The following is a 24,831-nucleotide window of genomic DNA, read 5'->3' on the forward strand; positions in this document are numbered from 1 at the left end:
CTACTATCCCTTAAATAAATCCATCTTTGCTGGAGAGATATCTTCAGGCCATTTGTTTTAGGTCAACATCAGAATGATGAAGATATTTGTAAGGCCCTACATCAGAGACACTTGGCTAAAAGTAAGAAGTCATTACAAAGAGAGAGGCATCTATGTATGGCATGAGGCCTTGGATGGTTTAGGAAGGGGGTAGCCCACTGTGCAAAGTGAACTGTTGAGCTTTATTTCCATTTCTGGGCAACATGAGACCAAGAGGAGTCCGAAAAACTTACTTTATTAGCCTGCTCTATGTTTGAACTGTTTTTCTGTTTCTTTTCCCATCACCTCACATCTCCTGCAGGACAGTACGCCCCCAGGAATCCTCTACGTGGTTCTCATGGTGGGAGGAGACGAGGGTCATCCTTCTGAGCTGGTCCTGGGCACTCAGCAGAGCGCCATCCTTTTGAGGGGAAAGGCAGGACAACCAGCTGCTCCTCCATGGGCTCCAGGAAGAGGAAGGGGATATCCAGGTGTTCTCCTTGGGGATTGGTGGTTAGATCCAGCTGCACAGGGACAGTCTCAACAGGTTCCTTTTCCTGGGAATCTTCAGGCTTCTTACCCCAGTCAGGAAGGTACTGGACAGACCCTTTGAGCACAGCTTTGGTGGGTGAGTTGGTGGGAGCTGTGTTTTGCTGCTGGGGCTCTTCTGCCTCGGTGAGGTTTGCAGGTCTCTGGTTTACAGCAGCGTTTTCACCTCTAGGGGTGGGAGCCTGAAAAGAGAATGTTTTCAAATAAGGGAATGTCCTCCAAGAAAGTCCCTGCTATGCCTGGTACTAGATTACGCTGTTTGGTGCCTTTCTGATGGAATTCTCCAAAGGGGATTAGCTAGATGGGCCTCTGATTAAAGGGATAAAGGGAATTCCCTGACATCTAGTGGTTAAGACTCTGGGCTTTCACTTGCCATGGGCCAGGGTTGAATTTCTGGTTGGGGAACTAAGATTCCACAAGCCATGTGGCCAAAAAAAATGTTAAATAAATAAATAAAAGGTTAAAAATCAGAACAGATAAGGGCTAGGGGAAACCAAAACCTTTGGAAACTGGACTGTAAGCCTCACAAATTTCAGAGCTGAACCATGATCCAGAGAGGTAAGATGGCTTGTTCAAAGTCCCTAATAAGCTGCCTCCCCGCTCCTAGTAGTGGCAGCAGAAGCCACCTTTCAGTTCAGTTCAGTTCAGTCACTCAGTCGTGTCCGACTCTTTGCGACCCCTTGAATCGCAGCATACCAGGTCTCCCTGTCCATCACAAACTCCCGGAGTTTACTCAAACTCATGCCCATTGAGTCGGTGATGCCATCCAGCCATCTCATCCTCTGTCGTCCCCTTCTCCTCCTGCCCCCAGTCCCTCCCAGCATCAGGGTCTATTCCAATGAGTCAACTCTTCACATGAGGTGGCCAAAGTATTGGAGTTTCAGCTTCAGCATCAGTTCTTCCAATGAACACCCCGGACCGATATCCTTTAGGATGGACTGGTTGGATCTCCTTGCAGTCCAAGGGACTCTCAAGAGTCTTCTCCAACACCATAGTTCAAAAGCATCAATTTTTTGGCTCTCAGCTTTCTTCACAGTCCAACTCTCACATCCACACATGACCACTAGAAAAACAATAGCCTTGACAAGATGACCTTTGTTGGCAAAGTAATGTCTCTGCTTTTTAATATGCTATCTAGGTTGGTCATAACTTTCCTTCCAAGGAGTAAGTGTCTTTTAATTTCATGGCCGCAGTCACCATCTGCAGTGATTTTGAAGCCCAAAAAAATAAAGTCTGACACTGTTTCCACTGTCTCCCCATCTATTTCCCATGAGGTGATGAGATCAGATGCCATGATCTTAGTTTTCTGAATGTTAAAGCTTTAAGCCAACTTTTTCACTCTTCTCTTTCACTTTCATCAAGAGGCTTTTTTAGTTCCTCTTCACATTCTGCCATAAGGGCGGTGTCATCTGCATATCTGAGGTTATTGATATTTCTCCCTGCAATCTTGATTCCAGCTTGTGCTTCTTCCAGTCCAGCGTTTCTCATGAGGTACTCTGCATATATGTTAAATAAGCAGGGTGACAATATACAGCCTTGATGTACTCCTTTTCCTATTTGGAACCAGTCTGTTGTTCCATGTCCAGTTCTAACTGTTGCTTTCTGACCTGCACACAGATTTCTCAAGAGGCAGGTCAGGTGGTCTGATATTCCCATCTCTTTCAGAATTTTCCACAGTTTATTGTGATCCATGCAGTCAAAGACTTTGGCATAGTCAATAAAGCAGAAATAGATGTTTTTCTGGAACTCTCTTGCTTTTTCAGTGATCCAGTGGATATTGGCAATTTGATCTCTGGTTCCTTTGCCTTTTCTAAAACCAGTTGAAAGCCACCTTTACTGATTGCTTATTCTGTGCCAGGCCCAGAGCAGTTCCCTTCAGTCAGATCCTCTGACCTATGTCTCATGGGGATCTGAAGAAGATAGGTGTTGCAATCCCATTCTACAGAGGAGGCATCCAGGACTCAGCGAGGTAGGAACTTGTGCATGTCCACACAGCTTGCAGGAGGCAGGACAGGACTGGAACCCAGGTGGCCTGTCTTAGCCACCTCTCATTTATACCAGGTTGCCTCATGGTAAGTGCTTAATAAATACTTGCAAAAAGGGATTCAGTGTCTCCATGGAAACAACTTCTACCTATGGTTCAGGATAAGACTCTTTGGGACACTGAATTTAATGTCACAGAGGGCTGAGCCATTCAAGCTAAATGGGTCTTACTTATGCTGTAGGGAACATGCTGTAACTAAAAAAAAGTGTAGGAGATCTTCAATCAGCTACCTTGTGGATGTGGCCTTAGGGCACCCTGAATAAAGTGGTAATCATGGATTTAAGAAAATAAAAGGAGAATGTATGGTAGAGGCAATTAACTATAGATCACCTGCTCTTATATTCACAGAAAGACAAACAATTTGACTAAAAAATACCTGTGAATTAAAGAAGGAGCAATTTACGGAGATGAGCTTGCCCGGCTTTACTGGTGATTGACTCATAGAACCGTGGCAAATACCAACAGGCTAAAGAAAAAAAAATACAGTGTTATATGTGCACATATGATCATAGGTGGAATCAACTTCATTTTTGCTTACATAGACACACAGCCAATCAACACTTTTATGCTCCTACCATGTAACAGGTAGTGTTGATAGTGCTGTAGTCACTAAGTCACGTCCGACTCTTGTGACCCCATGGACTGTAGCCTGTCACGCTCCTTGGTCCATGGGACTTTCCAGGCAAGAATACTGAAGTGGGTTGCCATTTCCTTCTCCACACTATCTTCCCGGAGCAGGGATTGAATCCCTGTCTCCTTCATTGCAGGCAGATTCTTTACAGACTGAACCACAAGGCTCCAATTCTTTTGGAGGAAAAAGCGGCAACCCACTTCAATACTCTTGCTGGGATAATCTATGGACAGAGGAGCCTGGCAGGCTACAGCCCATGGGTGACAAAGAGTCAAACACACCGGAGGACTGAGCACAAGCCAATTCTTTAGATCATCCCTACCAATTAGTCACCCAAACTAGGCTAAGTTGCCTCCAATGAGAGAAACTCAGGGTTTCTTGAGGAACAAATTCCATTAGAAAATTCTTTGTATTGAGCAGAAATCTATGTCTATAGGACAGACACAGAAATCCGGATCTGTCTCTTGGCCACACTCTATCCTTGCGTCAGCTAGAAAACTTGCTTTCCTCTCTCATGCAGCAGCCCTTTATGCAGGTTTCCCCCGAGTTTTTGCTTCTCAGACAAGACTACTCTCAGCTCCTTAAACTTTATTTAAAAATAAAATGTTTATTTTCTTATTATAAATGTAGTAGCTATTTAGAATAGGATAAACAAGAAGAAAATGAAAAGACCTGTAATTGCATGAAAGGTACCCGTTTCCTACAGTGATTTGATTTTGTTTCTTCTGACATTTTCCCCAATGAATACACACTTTTTCTTCTAGAAAAATAGAATTATACAGTACATAATATTTTATAACTTCTTTTGTCATTTAACAATATATAATGAAAATCCTTTTCATGACACCGAATAGTTTTATGATTTTCTTTATAATGGCTGCCTAATATTCCTCTGTGTTATTTAACAAGTTCTTTTGTAAAACAGTGGATTGAGTCTAATTTTTTATGTTTAAACATTTTCACATATCCTTAGGGTAAATTCTTAGAAGATAAATTTTAGAGTCATTGAGCATGTACTTTTTCAAGTGTAAACAGAGGGCCAATGTAAACCAAGAGAAAACTACAACTACAGGTCCAGTAATGTGAAAAGACTGTAGACTCTTTTCTCTATTCCTGTCTTATTCTTCCTGAAACTCAGAAGAGCCACAGTTAAATAAAAGATTGCAGGAGGGGTAAAAAGAATGAAAGGACAGGCCTTGACTCCTTCTTCACAGCAGGTCCTAAGCTCTGGGTCAGGCTTAAGCCTCAGAGAGGAAAACACTTTGAATTGGATATGAGATAGAAGTTTTGATTTAGAATTGACTAAAAGGAATTTTTTAATACCTGAAAGTGAATCTTAATAATCTAAGTGAAATCATTCTTATTACTGAAAATGACTAGAAAACTATGTGATCTGCCCAAGATGGTATCAAAAAGTGAGACAGGGAGATTCCACAGAAGATGATGAAGATGTTTTCCCAATGATTCCCTAATATTCAATTGGCTGGTTATAAAAGTCTTTTTTAAAAAAAACATTTACTTATTTGGCTTCATAGGGTCTTGGTTGCAGCATGTGAGATCTAGTTCCCCGACCAGGAGTCAAACCCCAACCCTCTGCATCGAAAGCAGAGTCTTAGCCACTGGATCACCAGAGAGGTCCCTATAAAAGGCTTTTGAGAGACATAGTTCAGATTCAGACACAAACAGGTTGAAAGTTAAAAGATGGACAAAATATTACAATGCAAACAGTAACTGAAAAGAGTTGAGAATGACTATACAAATATCAGACAAAATTGACTTTAAGACAAAAATTGTTACTAGAGACAAGGAAAAATATTTTATAATGATAGAAGGCTCAATTTATTGGAAAGACACAACTATAAATATATGTGCCCTTCACAACAGATCCCCAAAGTACATAAGCAAAACCTGACAGAATTCAAGGAAGCCATAGGTAATTCAACAATAATAGTTGGAAAGCTCACTTTCAATAATGAATAAAACAAGTATGCAGAACATCAATAAAGAAACAGAAGTCTTGAACAACACTATAAACAAACTAAACCTAACAGACAACTACAGACTGTTTTACCTAACAACAGCAGAATACATTCTTCTCAAGTGTACATGGAAATTTCTCTAGGATATACCTTAGGTTAAACCATAAAACAAGTTTCAATAAATTAAAAAGAATTGAGATCGCACAGAGTACATTCTCCAACCACAATGAGATGAAATTAGACATGAATAACAGAAGGAAATTGGAATTTTCACAAATATGAAGAAATTAAATAACTCTCCTAAGTAACCATTTGGTTAAAGAATAATCACAAGGAAAATTAGAAAATATTTTGAGATGGATGGGAACAAAAATGACAAGAATAACTTGTGAGAATCGATTCAATCATAGCTTAGAAGGAAATTTATAGATGTAAATGCTTATGTTAAAAGAGACTAATGATTGTAAATAAATAACTTAAGTTTCTACTTTAAAAAGCCAGAAAAAAGAGGTGTAAACTAAGCCCAAAGCAAGCAAAAAGAAAGTTATAATAAAGATAGAGAGGAAATATAAAAACTAGATACTAAAAAAGTAAAAGAAAAAATAAATGAGACTGAAAATTGATTTTTTTGGAAAAAATTAATAAAATTGACAAAGTTTTAGATAGACAAAAAAAAGACTCAAACCACTAAAATTGAAATTAAATAGGGTACAACACCTCTAATATTTCAGAAATAAAAATGAAGTACTGTAAACAGTTGTACGCTGTCTAATTAGATAAGTTAGATGAAATGGATAAATTCCTAGGAAGATATGAACTACCAAAACTTGCTCAAGAAGAAATATAAAATCTGAATAGGTATATAGCAAGTAGAGAAATTGAATTATTAATCAAATAAACTTCCCACAAAGAAAAGCCCAGGCCCAGATGGCTTCACTGGTGAATGCTACCAAATATTTAAAGAAGAATGAACACCACTCTTTCACAAATTCTTCCAAGATAAAATAGAAGAGGGAAAATTTCCCAACTCATTTTATGAAGCCAACATTACACTTACATGAAGATCAGGCAGAGACAAGACAGAGTAACTACAGGCCAATGTCTCTTATAAATGTAGATTTAAAATCTTAAAAAAAAAATCACTGGCAAGCTGAGTTCAGAAACATATAGAGGGATTAAATATCGTGATCAACTGTGACTTACCCCAAAGCACAAGGTTGTCTTAACATACAAAAATCAGTGGTGTATACAACACTAGTAGATTAAAGGAGGAAAAAACCAAACGACTATCTCACTAACACAGAAAAAGCATTTGGCAAATGCTAGCACTGTTTTTCAATAAAAAACATTCAACAAAACTAGGACTAGAAGGGAACTTTCTCAACTTGATAAAAAGCAGCTATAAAAAGCCTACAGTTACCATCATATTCAATAATGAAATGCTGAATGCTTTCCTCCTAAAATCAGGGATAAGATAAGGTCATCTGCGCTTCCCACCTCTATTTAACATTGTACTGGAAGTTCTAGTCAGGAAAGTTAGGTAAGAATTAAAAGTCATTCAGATTGGAAGGGAAGAAGTAAAACTATATCTCTTTGTAGAAGACATGATCTTATATACAGAAAATCCTAAAGACTGTACTAGAAAACTATTAGAAATAATAAACGAGTTCAGCAAGGTTACAGGATACAGGTGAAAATATAAAAATCAACTATATTTCTATATATTTGCAATGAATAATCCAAAATAAAATGGAAAAGTCAAATACATTATACCAGCATCAAAGAGAAAAATAAAATACTTAGCTATAAAAAAAGTGAAGACTACAAAATATTGCTTAAAGAAATTATATTTCCATCCTAAACAGATGGAAAGACTTCCCATATTCATGGACTGGAAAAATTAGTATTTTTAAGAGGATAGTACTTTCTACATTTGGTCTAGAGAGTCAGTGAAATCCCTATCAAATTTCCTGCTTTTTAAAGATAGAAACTGACAAGCTGATTCTGAAGTTGACATATTATGAAAATGCAAGGGATTCAGAATACTCAAAGCAATATTGAATAAGAAAACAAAATAGGAGGGCTCACACTTCCCAATTCAAAATTTACTACAAAACTACAGTATTGGAGATAGTGTGGTACTGGTACAAGAAGAGATATGCAGATCAATGGAATAAAATAGAGGGTACAAAAATAAGCCCTTACATTAATAGTCAATAGGTCTTTAGAATGTATGTCAATATAATTAAACAGGGTAAACAATAGTAATAGTCTTTCAACAAATAGTGCAGGGACAACTGGATATTCACAAGCAGACAAATAAAGTTGAACCTCCTACCTCATACCATATACAAAAAAACTCAAAAATGGGTCAGAGACCTAAAGCTAAAACTATAAAGCTCTTAGAGGATTACATAGGAGTAAATCTTAGTGATCTTAGATTAGGCAATGGATTCTTAGATATGATACAGAAAGCACATTCAACAAAAGAAAAAAAAACAGCATTTCATTAAAATTAAAAACTTTTGTACTTCAAAGAACATCATCAAGAATAGAAATGAATAGAAAAATCAGATAATGGGAGAATATATTTGAAAGTCATATATCTGATAAAGGAATCATATCCAGAGTATGTAAAGAATTCCTACAATTCAACAATAAAAATACAAATAATCCAATTTTTAAATGACAAAGGATTTCAATAGATGTGTCTCCAAAGAATACATACAAATGGCCCAAAAGCATATTAAAAGATACTCAATATCATTAGCCATTAGGGAAATTCAAATATAACCAAAAAGAGAGACTATTTCATACACAGTAAGATATCTATGATAAGAAAGACAGATAATAGTAATGCATGCATGCATGTTAAGTCATTTTAGTCATGTCTGACTCTTTGCAACCCTATGGACTGTAGCCCGCCAGGCTCCTCCCTCCATGAGATTCTCCAGGCAAGAATACTGGAGTGGGTTGCCATGCCTTCCTCCAGGGGATCTTCCTGACCCAAGGAGCAAATCCACTTCTCTTACATCTCCTGCATTGGCAGGTGGGTTCTTTACCACAAGCACCACCTGGGAAGCCCAGATAATAATAGGCATTCACAAAAACATAGAGAAATTGAAACCCTCACATACTGCTGATGGGATTGTATAATTGGTGTAGTCACTTTGGAAAAGTTTGCTGTTAGTCAAAAGGTTAAACATAGAATTCTCATGCGTGTATGCTTAGTTGCTTAGTCATGTCTGACCCTTTGCGACCCTGTGGACTGTAGCCCGCCAGGCTACTCTGTCCAAGGAGTTCTCCAGGCAAGAGAATACTGTAGTGGGTAGCCATTCCCTTCTCCAGGGGATCTTCCAGACCCAGGGACCAAACAGGGGTCTCCTGATTTGCAGACAGATTCTTTACCATCTGAGCCCCCAGGGAAGCCTAGAATTCTCATATGACCCAGCAATCCCACTCCAAGGTGTGTACCCAAAAGAAATGAAAACATATGTATACATAATAACTTATACATAGGGAATTCCCTGGAAGTCCAGTAGTGAGGACTCGGTGCTTTCACTGCCATGGGGCTGGGTCAACCCTTGGTTGGGGAACTGAGATCCTCTGAATGATGTAAGGGGAATGACCGTTAATGGACATGGAATTTCTTTGAAGGTTGATGAAAATATTCTAAAATTAGATAGTAGTGCTGATGATTCAACTCTTTGAATAGACTAAAAAGCACTGAATTGTATACCTTGAAAGGGTGAATTTTATGGTATGTGAATTATATCTTAATAAAACTTTTATTATAGCTAAGTGAATAATGGGGGAAACAGCTTGCATTCTGCCTAATTGTGCTATAATCCACTGTGCCAATTGACATTCCTACCAGCTGTGCCTCAGATGGTTTCAAGGTGGCACCTTCGCCATCTTGGCTGCTTTCTTTGAAATAAGTCCTGTTTGATTTCGTCCTTCTTAATAAAGAGTGGTCCAAGGAATGGAACATCATGATGTATTCCAAATGTAACTGGTTTTGTTCAGATAAAAGTAGGGCCGCTACCAACCACTGAGAGATTTGTCTATGTTTTGTAGCCTCCTGTGATTATTTTTTGCCAAGGCACCATGTTGCTGATGAAAACTGCATTTATGATCAAATGTTATTGCATCTGGGCCATCTTTAACTAACCAGTTGCTCCTTAAGGTGAATGAAAGTGCTTTGTGCATTACAACACTTCATGTGTAATTTTACACATTATGAATACACATAGATGATCTGTGAGCACAAATCTTGAGTTATGAAAACATTCAGCAATACTCACCACAGAGTCAGGGGACTCCAGTGCACAGCTGCTACCCTGTGACTTGGTGCATGGTGATTCTTTGATCAAATATTCCACAAAGTAGGCAGGGCCAAACACCCACTAGTAGGAAACAAGAGGTGAGAAATAAAAGTCAAACCTTCCCAAGTGGTGCCATGACTCAGCTTTGACAACATTAGATTTATAGAAACCACGCATCCCCAGAGTCACTGTCAACAAAGGCCGCTTTTTGTCCCTGAAATCCCCACCATGACCAAACCTTGTATTATGATTTTGTTATTTCGAAAATGTAACTTTTCCCATACATTTCTTCCCTTCTTAAGGATTTAAATGGGCTCAAAAATCTTCCCTTGGGTGAGCTTATTTTTCCCCCTGTAAATTTGTTATTAAATTAACTTTTCTCCATTTGATAGATACCAACACAATCCAGACACAAATGAACATTTCCTTTCCTCTAACCCATAAAACTCAACAAGTACTCCTGTATTTAAAACACAGAAGTTGACTTGCTAAGTGGTCTGTGGTCAGCCAGGTGTGGGACTATGGTAATAAACAGTGAACCTAAGTAGAATAACCCATGGAGACCATGAGTCCATTTCCCTTCTTGCCTTCAGGGCAATGAAATGAAATCAAATCACACAATTCTAGTGGAAATCCCACAGACCAACTCAGAAACTAGACACAATTGAATGTGCATCAAGGTTACCAAGGTAGGAAATGAGGAAAAGGCTCTTAGGTTCTAATCAAAGGGAGTACCTTGATAACCATGGCAAGAATTATGAGACATGTTGTTGTAGCTGACATTTCAGACTCACCTGACTAAAAGTCTTGGTGATTTTGACGAGAGAATACTGCTTTGAGGGGCTCCCACTGTTGTGTTTTGCAAGAGACTCAGTAGCAGTTTCCATGTACCTGGGGTTTGACAAATCATAGGGACTGGTGCTGGGGCAGTCAGGGCACGTCATGGAAATCACTCTTCGAGAAACTATAAGTGCCAAAGAGAACAAGTTTAAAATAAAACTCCTTAATTATGTATAATTCTGTAAATCACATGATCACAACAGAGGTGGAGATCAAAAGGAGAAAAGATAACACTCAGCACTGTCAAGGATGGAGTGGAAAAGCATTATTTAGAAATACATGCTTTCTGCAAGGAGCCTGTATTACTTTCACAATTTAAAAAGAAACAAGGCAATATTTTTTTTCACCTTATGCAAATCTTTTTACCCTAGAAATTTAGTTTAAAAACACATAATATAGTACAGTTGACCCTTGAACAACATGAGGGTTGGGGTGCTGACCCTCCACATAGTCAAACATCCCAGTTTAACTTTGTTTTGAGCCCTCTGTATCCATGGTTCTGTACCCACAGATTCAATCAACCAAGTATAGTGCAGTATTATAGTATGTATTTCATGAAAAAATAAATCCATGTATGAGTGGACACTGATAGTTCAAACATATGTTGTTCAAGTGTCAACTTACTTTGATATAAAAACATTTTCCCTATTAGCTCACTATCTTCCCCCATCACTGCCTCTATAAAGAGAATGAGTTGGGATTTCATTACCGTCATGTTCTATTTACCTTTTAGTCACCAGCACCTAAAATAATGTCTGACACATGGATGGTGCTTAGTAAGTGCCTGCTGAATGAATGAGTGAGTTAATGACATATGGAAGGTGGAAACACACCCTCTTTGGTTAGACAATGTACGTGAGCTGGAAAACAGAAGTTGATCCAATCACTGTATGACTGAATAGGTTAATCACACTAAAGATACAGCTAGAATGTCTTGACTGGGAGGGGCTGGGGGTGGCATAACTAGTGTAAAAGTCACACTAGGAAGCTTGTCTAGCAGTTGTTCTAACAAAGCAAACACATTGCTTTGATCAACTGTGGTTTTATTTAGATGTATTTAGGCATATTGTGGGGGAGTGACATCCACGGCTTGTCACTCCCAGGCACATGTCATTGCCTGACCTCCCATACCTCTGGTACCTAGGACTTCCATTTCAGACTTGATCTGTTTTATTAGTTGTTGTCCTCGAATTTATTTTAGATGAGTCTCATCTTCACAACCAGGAAGGTTTAGTTCTATTGCCTTGTCCTTCAAAGGAACCAATCATATTGTTATCACCTAGACCTTGTTAGAAATGCAGACTCTCAGGTTCCACCCCAGATCTACAGGAATCAGAATCTGCTCTTGAATGAGATCCCTCAAGGGAGTCACATGCACTTAATAGTTTGATGAGGAGCCATCCTATTTTCCCATGCTGTGGATGCTTACTTTTCAGGACCCAGAATGAATATATGTATTTATTAATTTATTCAATGATATTATAGACTCCTTATACTTGATAGGTGGAGGAGGAAATGGTAACCCGCTTCAGTACTCTTGCCTGGAAAATTCCATGGACAGAGGATCCTGGCAAGTTATAGTCCATGGGGTCGCTGAGTCTGACACGACTGAACCCGCACACACATACGCACACCCACTTGCTAGGAACTGGGGGAAGCGTTGTAGCAGAGAGGAAGAAGGGATAAAATGCTCTACAAGATATAAGACAGAGGACCCCAAATCCAGGCAGTGCATGGTCTGTGCTCCATGAATGGTTAGGGTAAAGTTGTACAGGGCTGTAGAACACGAAAGCACTATTTCTTGTTTGTTTCTGTTCTGTTTTGTTTTCTTGAATAGAGAACATGATAGAAGAAGCAGCCTTGGCAATGATCTTTAAAGAATGCTTAGGAGTTCCAAGGGCAGAGGTTATCCTCAGCAGAGGGAGAAGCACAAACTAGATGCAGAGATTGGAGAATGTGATGTGTGTTCAGAAAATAGTGAGTCATCTGGTTAAATGGAGTGCAGAATTGGTACAGTCAGTGAAACAAGGCACAGATAGCTAGAAAGGAAACCTGGGGACCTGTCATGGAGATTGTGCCATTTACATCAGACTGAAAATTTAGGATTTGATATAGGACACAATGTAGAGCTATTGCAGGTTATTTAGAAAGATTAATTGTGGGAAGAGGAGCAGTGCAAGTGCTGGGTATACAAAAAACCTAGCTTTGGGATGAATAAGAAGTGAGGATGGAAGAAACCCTATACACTACAGCATAGTAGACTTAAATGCTCTTTTTTCACCTGTTATTAAAATGAACAAAATGAAAGTGATCTCTTACCTGGGCGAAGAGTACAATTATATGCAGCTAAATAGAAAATTCTTTTTTCCTTATTGATGTAAAATATTGCTTTGCATTGGCCATAAACCTAGAACCAACAAATGCACTTCATGACACAGTGGAATGAACTAAGACTTAAAAAAAAAATACCTCTGAAATGAAACTGGACATTTCATTTTTAAGGAACAAGAAACTCAAGATCAATTTTCGTAGTTTTGGGGTGGAGTAAACTGCCAGCTGATCATTAAACAATTTAACCCTCATCTGAGACACAGCTTGACTTCTTCCCAGCCTCCTTCCTGCTTAGATGTGATTGTGTGTAGATGAGCTCTAACCACAGCCAAGTGAGCAGAAGGGATGTATAACCACTTTTAGATCTAGCCTGTAAAGCCCTCCCACACGCTATCTGCCCTCCATGCTCTTTCCCTTTCCACTGCTTGTTGCAGATGAGCATGGTGACCACAGAAGCCACAAGGTGAAGTCTACAGAGTCTAGGGGGCCACAACATGGAAGCATCCAGTCTCCAAATCACTTCTGGAGGAAAGCCCCTTCCTCATCAAGGATTTCTATTTTAAACTTTACATGAATGGGAAATGAAGTTCTATCATTTTGCAATTGATATATCCTTTTTGGTATATGTGCTATAGCAGCTAGTGATACACAAATATATTTTGTCTATTAAGCTAGTGCCTAACAAACATAATTCACAACAGGGTATACAGACTGTTTTGCTTTCCCAAACCAGGTAGGTGCAGTTTGACAAGTTTGGTTAAATGACTAGAAAAAGACGTCTTTGCCAAACACTTCACTTCTAGATACTTATATCACACTTATATCACTTACAAAGTTTCATATAAATTAATGAAAATAATCTCAGGATAATTGAAAACTAAATGAAAACTTAAGATGCTCTTTTCAAGCCTCTTCAATGGTCATCTTTAAAAGGATCAATTCTGACTCCCTTTAGGTTCTGTAATACTATGAAATCCTTCCAAAGCACCTCTGAGAGCACCCATACCACAGCCCTCCCTTCCTCAGCCTCAAATCTCATATAAGTGTTCTTGAAAACAAAATAAAACTAAAACAAATTTCAAAGCTCCCCTGCCATTGCTTCTACAGTTTTCCTTAAACATACATCCAGAGCACTATACCTCAGATCTTTGCCCCTCAATTTAAGCCTAGCTCAGAGCCTATGGGGAGGTCTTGGAGGCAGAAAACAGTTTGGGGGCAACATTTCAATTCTGGGGTCATGACCCCAGTGGGAGCGTCAGAAACCCCCTCTGATTAGACTCTTTTTTCTATCAAATTGAAATAACCACATAGGCACCCTGCCCCAGAGATTATAAAGAGGGACATTTAAAGATGGCACATGTTGAATAATCTTCATCCTGTAGACAGAGAACACCTAGATTCCCCCCCTCAAGTTCCTGGGGAAAGTACTCACCGATTGATGAAAGAGCCTCACCCCACAGTTCTTCCATGGTGTCCTGCTAAGCACATGGCAGCCAGTCTCTAACACGTCCAGTGTGAAATAGAGCAGAGACCCCAGACCAGCCTGTGCAAGGGGGACGAGAAATGCACAACCCACATGAAGCGGAAACCTCTAATGACCAGCCAAGAAACTCTCTGTTTGATGGCAAAGTCAAAGGATCTGGTGTTTGTGAAGTGTTCCTATAAATGATAGGACACAAGTTTCAGAGTGGATACCATTAGCACTTGTTTCTAATACTGCTGAGAGGCAGCAGCACCCTAGCAGAGGAGAGCAGCGTGTACTCAGCAGGGTTTCTGACTTGGAAAGCACCTGTTGGCTGGTGTCTCTGGGTTCCCATGCCCTGGCCAGCCTCCCCAGCTTGTGCAAACACCTGCCCCAGCGGGGACCACCACTTACCCCCTGTCTGTGTTCACGGGCATCTCTCACTCGGTTAAGGCTCAGCACGTAACCGTCCTGTCGGTCCCTGTTGATGTCCTGCAGGATGTCACTTGCGATATCCAGCACATAGGAGCTGTTGCAGTCAAGGGAGAGGAGAGGTGAGGGCATGATGGCTGGCTGGGGTGGATATGAAGCCCCGCAGCCCATGGCCAGGGTGCAGAGCACCAGGAGTAGGAGCACACTCATCCTATGGCGAGAAGGGGTGAGTGTGCGGAGCTGCAGGAATGAGGCTGTTTGTAGGATCTTGAGGCCAACTTGAGCAGCTTTGTAATCGCAGTCTAAACCAGTGATCCAGATATGAAGCACAGTGTCCTATTTATCTCTGGAATGCCAAATGTAGATTTCGCTGAGTCAGTACTTTGGATGGGATTTGCCACTATCTATAACCTTTGACCCCAGAGTAATCTCATATTCACGTGTACATGTAAACAGATTGAAGTTTCCTGTTACCCAACAAATCAATACAAACACTTGGGTCAAGGCTTCTAGGAGATCGTTATTGAATTCTGATTTCTGTTCAGGGCTCCAGCTGAGTCAGAATAGGCAGACTATCACCTCCTCTCTCATTACCCCTAACACCTTGCCTCCAGTCAATGTCCTGGCCACACTCACCTTTATTTCAGGTTTGGAGCCCGGAATCAGTGGTAAGGGCGCTCAGTGACTTCATACCCCACAACCCGGGTTCACCATTCTTGTTATATCAGAAAAAGGACTTTAAGTCCATATCATATACATGAAGCTCTGGTGAGATTCCTAAAGCATTTTGGAATCTGGCTAGAAAGGGTTCTGTTTCATGGCCAACAGGCACATGAAAAGATACTCAACATTGCTAATTGTTAGAGAAATACAAATCAAAATCATAGTGAGATACCACCTCACAGTGGTCAGAGTGGCCATCATTAAAAAGTTTATAAATAATAAATGCTGATAGGATGTGGAAAAAAGGAAACCCTCCTCCACTGTTGGTGGGAGTGTAAATTGGTGCAGCCACTATGGAGAACAGTATTGAGGTTCCTTAAAATACTAAAAATAGAATTGTCATATGCCCCAGCAACCCTTCTCCTAGGCATATATCCAGAGAAAACTCTTAATTTGAAAAGATACATGCACCCAAATGTTCATAGTAGTACTATTTACAATAGCCAAGACATGGAAGCAATCTAAGTATCTACTGACAGATGAATGGATAAAGATCGCATATATATGATATATATATATAAGCTTCCCTAGTGACTCAGATGGTAAAGAATCTGCCTGCAATGCAGGAGACCCAGGTTCCATACCTGGTTCAGGAAGACCCCCTGGAGAAGGGAATGGCTACCCACTCCAGTATTCTTGCCTGGAGAATCCCATGGATAGAGGAGCCTGGCAGTCTACAGTCCATGTGGTTTCAAAGAGTCAGACACAACTGAGCAACTAACACTTTTGCACATATGTATATATGTGTTTATAACAGAATATTGTGCTCAGACGCTCAGTTGTGTCTGATTCTTTGAGACCCCATGGACTGTAGTCTTTCAGGCTCCTCTGTCCATGGGATTCTCCAGGCAAGAACACTAGAATGGGGTGCCATTTCCTCCTCCAGGGGATCTTCCCAACCCAGGGATGGAACCTGCTTCTTTTACATCTCCTGCATTGGCAGGTGAATTCTTTACCCCTAGCATCAGCTGGGAAGCCCATAAAGGAATATTATTCAGCCAAGAAAAAAGGATAAAATAATCCCATTTGAAGCAACATGCATGGATTTAGAGATTAGCTACCAGTAAAGCAGGCCAGACAAATATCATATGACATTGCTTATATGTGGAATTTAAAATATGACACAAATGAACATTTTTACAAAATAGAAACATATCACAGGTGCAGAAAACAAACTTAGAGTTACCAAAAGGGAAAAGGGGTCGGGGAGGGATAAATTAGGACTTTCCGATTAGCAGATACAGACACTATATATAAAAGAGATAAACAAGGTCCTACTATATAGCACAGGGAACTATATTCAATATCTTGTAATAAACCATAATGGAAAAGGATATGAAAAAGAATGTATACATATGTTTAACTCAATCACTTAGCTGTATATTGGAAACTAATAAAACAGTGTAAATCAACTATATTTCAATTAAAAATAAATAATTTTTTAAAGTGTTCCATTTAGCCTCATTTAGGTTTTTTTTTTAAATGAAGACTTCATTTACATCAAAAAACTGAATGACAGGTCAATAGTTCTCAAATGATACTCCAATTTCACACGTTTTTTCTTTGGAGCTGTGTGGAAGCAAACTTGTTCAGAGATTAAAATCTAATATTATTGTTAAGAGATAGATACTTTGGCCACTTGATGCAAAGAGCCGACTCATTGGAATAGACTCTGATGTTGAGAAAGCTTGAAGGCAAGGGGAGAAGGGGGCGACAGAGGATGAGATGGTTGGACGGCATCACTGACTCAATGGACATGAGTTTCGGCAAACTCCAGGAGATAGTGAAGAACAGGGAAGCCTAGTGTGCTGTAGTCCATGGGGTCACAAAAATCGGACACAACTGAGCAACTGAACAACAAAATCAATGATGGGAAGGTGGTCTGGAATACAGGAATATACTGGTTTGGACCCTTACTTTTCTCTTTTAACTTCTTTTGGGGTTCTACTTAGTAGTTACTACTGATTGGAACTTTCTATTTGAAAAGCACATACACACATTACAGACAGTTCGTCGTGAGAGAGGGGAAGCTTCTAGACTAGGCTATCACAGATGGTATTCCATAGAACCCTAGTCCATGAGAGGCATTTCTCACCCCTCTCTCTGCCTGGCCCCCTTCCACGTTTACCCACCCTCTCCCACCCATCCTTGTTCTCAGCGTTCTGTGCTCAAATATGTTTAAGAACTGCCACCTCCGTAACTGCACAGTTTACAGAGTCTCAATACACATGAGCACGTTAAAGGCTCTCTGAAGCTTTGAGGTGAGGAAACCTATTTATATTGCAATTTCCTACACTAACTTAACTATAGGAGAGATTTTTGTGATACTTATTATTAATAATAAGCTTTGGAATTGCCGTACTGGCAAATATGAATAGCTATCTGTGATGTTTTTTGATGAGAAACTGGATAGAGGTGTGAAGACTTTTTTACTGAAAGTATTCCAGCTGGATTGAAAGAAATGTCCCTCCATGAAACATTTACTCTTACCTCTGTTTACTTGAAACTTCAATTTCACACTAAAATATAATGATTTGTGTTACTAGTAAGGACTACTATAATTAGTTACTGTGATAAAATTTAGATTTTTATTTAAAAGTTGAATGAAGGGACTTCCCTCATGGTCCAGTGGTTAGGAATTTGCCTTGCAGGGCCGGGGGCCCGGGTTCCATCCCTGGTCTGGGAGCTAAGGTTCCACATACTGTGGAACAACTAAGACACAGCAGCTGAGCCTGAGCATCACTGGAGAGTCTGAGTGCCTCATCCAAAGATCCCACATGACACAACTGGGACCTGAGGCAGCCAAATACAATAAATAGACAAATTTTTTTTTAATTAAAAAAGAAAAAAAAATTAAGTGGAAAATAGTTTTTTCTTCATTGATTGCCGTGCACTTGGGGGACATTGTAGACCACCTGGTGGTAGCATACAGACTCGCAGAAAATTACCCTTAGTGGTAATTTAGTGATTCTAACCATCAAATTTCTGAGGTGAGAAAACTGAGGTTTAGAAGGAGAAGCCTGGAGTGCTACAGTCCATGAAGTTGCAAAGAGTTGGACACAACTGAGTGGCTGAACAACAACCTAAACAAAACTCATAAATGAATTAGTGGCAAAACCAGTTACCGAAACCTTCTAGTTTAGAATCCTTTTCATCAGAGCAAACACTACAGTAATAGCCTAATTGTTAAGTCTCTTAATTACCAACTAAATGAACTTGGAAAGTTAGTTAATCTCCAAACCTCAGTTGTCAGATCTGTAAAACGGGCTAACTACAGCGCCTGCCTCACAGGAGATTCTATACATGGGGGGCTAGGCTCACACTTGGCATCCAGGGCAGCTAGTGTTACAGGTAGAATCACGGCAGTTACTTGAAACTCCCTAGCACTGAGCAAGGGTTAGGGTTATGCCAAGAACCATGTTAGGATCTCTGGAGTCAAGGGTTAATAAAACTAATTAGCTTAATAAAACTTAGCCCCTAATTTCTGCAAGCAAATAATCAGTTTTCAAATCTTAATTTATAAGTCCAAATCTAATTATCCCAACTCCTTCGAGATGGGCTTTAGGCATTGTTCTCAACTAACAGCAACACTAGGAAAATGGGTATGAAAATCAGAAGTGGGTATGGACACCAGGCATTCAATTATTGGGATACAACAAAGATTTACAGCCAGCAAGTGAACAAACATTCACAGAGCTCAGATGATGTGCAGAAAAAGGGTGGGAAGGAAGGAGGAGATGGACTGGAGAGGGGCCAAAAGAGGAGGAGATAGTTTGAAACCTGAGGAAATGCAGTGGACGTGCAGGGATAAAGGCCTTCATTGCAGCTACTGACGTGACTTAGCAGCAGCAGCTAAGAAGAAAGGCAAACAGATTCAAGGGGGATGAAACTCTAACTGATGGGAGAGGAAACTGATTTTGACTCAAATGTCCTGGCTCAGCCCTTCCTTAGCTGTGTGACGACAGGTAAGAGATTCCTTAACGGTGAAGACACTGTGGGTGTCATAACGGTTAGTTTCCTTGCCCTCAAAACAGCAGCACACACATGCACATATAGACATGCCCACACATTCACACACACATACACAGTTGCATCTGCTTGTAGAGAGGAAAACACATTTGGTCTTTTCCCAGGAGCCCCACCCCAGCTTCACTTCTGTTTGGTGCCCCATGTGTGTAAATGATTTTAGTATCAGCAGAGAAGTTAATTCAGCATATGAGTGTGAAAGAACGATTGTGGCACCATGAACCCAGGTTTAAATCTTGGTGTTGGTTTAGGGTGTTTCCATTAAAACACACTGCAAGTCATGGTTAATTTTAAATTTCCTAGTAGCCACATTTAAAAAGTAAAAAAAAGCAGGTGAAATTAATTTTAATATTTGACTTAATCCAATAGATTCAAAATATCATCATTTTGATTTTGGATGTGAGCAGCAGTAAGCGGCAGCTTGCAGAAAGCAGCAGCGAGCAGTAGCTGGAAGCAGGGTCTTAGTTTCCCAGACCGGGAGTCCTAACCACTGGACCATAAGTGTCAGCAGTTAGGGCTAAGGTCCCTAGTCTTGCCTGCCTAGTTAAGAACAAATTCAGGCAAGGAGGCAGAAGGTAAAGAGAAAACTAAAGTTTACTAAAAAGAAAAGTACGTGCTGAAAGGTGCCTAGGTGAGCCCAGAGAGACAGCACACCTTTGGGAAGTTTAAATCCTTAATGAAGGGTCAGTTTTCCGGGTCTTCATTCCCTCAGGCCAATCACCTTGCTTTGTCCCTTCCTAGGGTAATTTGTCTCAGGACCCTCCCCTGGGGTCCACACGCACACCCTGGCCAAGTTGGATCTCGAAGTGAAGGCTCCTGGGAGGAGCATGACTCATTATGGCCTGGAATTATCCTCTGACTTTTGACTCCAAGGAGTCTTTCTCCCTCATCAGACAGGGTTTTTTCCTTTCTTTGTCCTTGCCATGATTATTCCCTTGAGGTAAAAGACAAAGACTGGCTATTTACCCTGTTTTTGTTGACTGTAAATTCCTCAACTGAAGCCCACCTATCCCTTATCTCAAGAAATGAAAAGAGGCTCACTTCAGTTTAGTTCAGTCACTCAGTCGTGTCTGACTCTTTGCAACCCCATGAATCGCAGCACGCCAGGCCTCCCTGTCCATCACCAACTCCCGGAGTCCACCCAAACCCATGTCCACTGAATCAGTGATGCCATCCAACCATCTCATCCTCTGTCGTCCCCTTCTCCTCCTGCCTTCAATCTTTCCCAGCATCAGGGTCTTTTCAAATGAGTCAGTTCTTTGCATCAGGTGGCCAAAGTACTGGAATTTCAGCTTCAGCATCAGTCCTTCCAATGAACACCCAGGACTCATCTCCTTTAGGATGGACTGGTTGGATCTCCTTGCAGTCCAAGGGACTCTCAAAAGGCTTCTCCAACACCACAGTTCAACAGCATCAATTCTTCGGTGCTCAGCTTTCTTTATAGTCCAACTCTCACGTCCACACATGACCACTGGAAAAACCATAGCCTTGACTAGATGGGCCTTTGTTGGCAAAGTAATGTCTCTGCTTTTTAATATGCTATCTAGGTTGGTCATAACTTTCCTTCCAAGGAGTAAGTGTCTTTCAATTTCATGGCCGCAGTCACCATCTGCAGTGATTTTGGAGCCCAAAAAAATAGTTAGCCACTATTTCCACAGTTTCCCCATCTATTTGCCATGAAGTGATGGAACCGGATGCCATGATCTTAGTTTTCTGAATGTTGAGCTTTAAGCCAACTTTTTCACTCTCCTCTTTCACTTTCATCAAGAGGCTCTTTAGTTCTTCTTCACTTGCTGCCATAAGGGTGGCGTCATCTGCATATCTGAAGTTATTGATATTTCTCCCTGCAATCTTGATTCCAGCTTGTGCTTCCTCCAGTTCAGCGTTTCTCATGAGGTACTCTGCATATATGTTAAATAAGCAGGGTGACCGTATACAGCCTTGATGTACTCCTTTTCCTATTTGGAACCAGTCTGTTGTTCCATGTCCAGTTCTAACTGTTGCTTCCTGACCTGCACACAGATTTCTCAAGAGGCAGGTCAGGTGGTCTGGTATTCCCATCTCTTTCAGAATTTTCCACAGTTTATTGTGATCCATGCAGTCAAAGTCTTTGGCATAGTCAATAAAGCAGAAATAGATGTTTTTCTGGAACTCTCTTGCTTTTTTGATGATCCAGCAGATGTTGGCAATTTAATCTTTGGTTCCTCTGCCTTTTTGAAAACCAGCTTGAACATCTGGAAGTTCATGGTTCATGTATTGCTGAAGCCTTGTTTGAAGAATTTTGAGAATTACTTTACTCACGTGTGAGATGAGTGCAATTGTGCAGTAGGCTAACTGATTGCAAATTTCCAACCTGGAGCCCATCTATCTCCTACCTCAATTTCAATCTGTAATTAATAGGAAAACTTATGAATGATATTGTTTCTATTCATTTTACACTGTGGCACACCTTATTTAAGCTGCTAACAGTCAGATGTGGCCACTGACTACACGTCAGAGGCTCCCTGCTTCCAAGGAATGTAGCAGAAACTGCCAGATCCTGAGGCCACCATGAAGACTGGTCACAGGGAAAGTAAATGCAAGGTACTTGGCACAACCCTGATGCATAGAACATGCGGACAATGTCTACTGTCACAGCCGTAACTGTCCTTGTGGTCCTCATGTGCTCTCACATGGACAGTCCCCATGCTACTCTGCTGACCAACTTTTCCCAGCCCACCTGAATGGAGTCACCACTAAGCGAGTCAGGTTAGGAGAAACAGAGCTGATTATCCTTGAGCCAGGAGGGGGCGGTTCCCAGGTTCCCAGTCCACCCACCGCCTGACAATGGTGTGATTCAGGGCAGCGATATAGGATTGTTGACTTTATAATAGGGGGAGGTCAGCCAGGTGAGGCATTGTTTGCTGCAGCTATGAGAGGCTCAGTTCATGGGATTAGGTTTCTGGGGAGGTAGAAATATGCTATCAAGTCTTGACCTGAGAAAGTGGATTGTGTATTCAGGAAAAACGTGCAGCAGCCACAGCTCCAAAACTTCAGGCTGGCACTGTGCTTGTTAAAGATGATCTCCACAGCTGGTTGGTCTGTTTTTCCTTCTCCTTTCCTCCTTTTATCTTCTCTTCCTTCCAGAAATACTTTAATCCATTTGCTACCAAGGTTTGGCATTACACATAATAAGCTCCACTGCTAAGTTCTCTGTGTGTACCTAGCCCTGTGCTAAATATTTTGTTGTCTTCTTCTCATTTAAGGTCCTCAGCCAACCCAGAGCTATAGGTATCTCTATTATTCCCATTGTTCAAATAAGGAAAACCAAGGGACAGAGAGGTTAAGCAGCTTACCCAAGGTCTTACAACAGGGTGTGCATCTAGCCTGTATGGCTTCAGAGGAGGAGGCAGAGTTCTTGTCTTCAATGAGTGGGTACTAGGAAAGCAGTGGGGGAGGAACTAATCTGGAGAAGTCAGGAAAGGAAGTGACATCCTGGCTGGGGCTTGAAGGATGAATAGGAGTGTGCTGATGGGCAAGATAGGGAGGAAGCGGGGGCTTCCCAAGGGAGCAGGAGCCGGAGCAGTTAAAAATTAAAAAATGTGGATTATGTGATTTATTTTCTTTGTCCTTCCAACCCTTCCAGCTGCCTCCTCTATAAACTAAATGATATTTCTTGCTCCCAACCCACCCAGTAGCTTCAGGCCTTTCACTGGTAATCTGTCTCCTAAAGTTCCCCGTCTCTGGGACTTCTCTCTCTTTTACTTTTATCAATAATACGTAGGCAATGTATGAAAAAATTTAGAAGATTTAGAGCTCATCTTTCAGTATCAAAATGTCCTTAGGGAAAAGCTGCTTTACAGCATCAAAAGTGGGATCCTCTCCAAGAATCTCTATGGTGTTGTGGCCAAGAGCACCAAGCCTGGGTGTGATCCCAGCTCTATCACTCATCAGCTCTTCATAGATTGAGGCCATAGTTAACCTATAGAAAGGATGTGAGGTCAGGCAGGATCCCACACAAATAAAGTGCCTGGGACACAGTTGGGTCTGCACGTCACCAAAGAGATTCGAAAAGATAACAAGGGGCCCTTAAAGAAAGGCAGGTAGGATTTCCAAACCACATCTCACACTCACCTTAAATGAAGGAGATTGGAGACAGCAGTGCTGGTTTATGAAGAAATATCAAGGATGTCTCAACTTTTCAGGGCACCTAGGGTCACTCAGGCCTGGGGCCCAACTCACACTAACCCAGTGTAAAAACAACTGATGTATAAACCAGACCCTGAAGGTTAATTTATACTGAAGAGGGATGCCTCTCTGGCATCTCCCCAGCAGGCTGGACAAACACTGACAAATTCTTCCTCTCCAATCACCCTTTTATATCCTGCAAATAGTGTTCACTGTCACTTTAAAATGCCAGGCAACAATACATTTGACCTTCAATAGCTTGCATTCAGTGCTGGGAAAACACCCTGGCTCCTGAATTAGAGACCTGGTCCTGGGCAGAAGGGTAAGTTTTAATTAGGGATAGTCTATCTCTGAGGAGCTGCCGGGCACCTTGCTCAGACCTGGGCACTTCTCAAGTTATCTCATCAGCACCGTTACAAGCAGGCTGGGAGGATGCAGTCTCTGCAGATGGCTTCCTTCATCCAGAGGTGTTGGTTCTCATGGATTTCCCTCCTGGTGGGTGGTTTTATCGCTAAATTCTACCCTAACCAATACCGCCTGCACTGACCAAGGAGGGGAAGGGGAATTAACACCACAGCGTGCCAGCACTGCTGAGTGTGAGGTACCTACAGTCAACCCTCGTAAAGCCTTGTTGGAAGTTACCTTCAGCAGCATGTGATGACCATGTCACTCCACAGCATGTGCCCTTTCTAATACCCCAAGTGGAAGATCTGCCAGGCTAACAGGACCAGAACTTGGTTTCAGGACACATTCTCACAGAGGGGCTGCAGCTCTGACATATCTTCTTTCAGTGGAAGTTCTGCTATGATTCAGTTACTTTCTAGATGTGGTCTGCATGTTGGGGTTTAAGGAGATCCTGATGAAGAAGTAAAAGAATATGGGTTGGAAGCTGGGGAAATGGGTGATGGTGATCAAAGACGGCAAACTTCCAGTTATAAAATGAATAAGTTCTAAGGATGTAATGTACAACATGAAGGTTACTAGTTACCAGTATTGTACTGTATACTTCAAAGTTGCTAAGAGACTAGATCTTAAATGTTCTCATCACACACAAAAAAAGGGAAAAATAGTAAGAATATTAGGTGATAGATGTGTTAGCTAACTTGTGGTTATTCATTTTGCAACATGTATATATCAAGTCATCATGTTGTATATCTTAAAATTTACACAATGTTTGGTGTTAATTATATCACAGTAAAAGCTGAAAAGAAAAAAGGGATATGGGACAGCCAAAGTTGAGAGGGGTGAGAAAGACGTGTGTTCAATGGGAGTTCTCACCAAATCCCATCAGACGGAGGTATATA

At 40.9% G+C, this 24,831-nt stretch overlaps 1 protein-coding gene across 1 annotated transcript; it reads right to left on the reverse strand.

Moving 5' to 3' along the window:
• Nucleotides 1–258: 258 nt before the first annotated feature.
• Nucleotides 259–15,026, reverse strand: FETUB (fetuin B). Its single transcript, XM_043473470.1, has 7 exons — nt 14,594–15,026; nt 14,150–14,260; nt 12,706–12,793; nt 10,341–10,510; nt 9,526–9,627; nt 2,988–3,077; nt 259–749 (listed from the first exon to the last, which is right to left on the reverse strand). The coding sequence occupies exons 1-7, from the start codon at nt 14,819–14,821 to the stop codon at nt 375–377; spliced, it is 1,164 nt and encodes a 387-aa protein (XP_043329405.1). The 5' UTR covers nt 14,822–15,026; the 3' UTR covers nt 259–374.
• Between the last annotated feature and the right edge of the window lie 9,805 nt (nt 15,027–24,831).

Source organism: Cervus canadensis, chromosome 7 (assembly GCF_019320065.1).
Source record: "Cervus canadensis isolate Bull #8, Minnesota chromosome 7, ASM1932006v1, whole genome shotgun sequence".
NCBI lineage: Eukaryota > Metazoa > Chordata > Mammalia > Artiodactyla > Cervidae > Cervus > Cervus canadensis.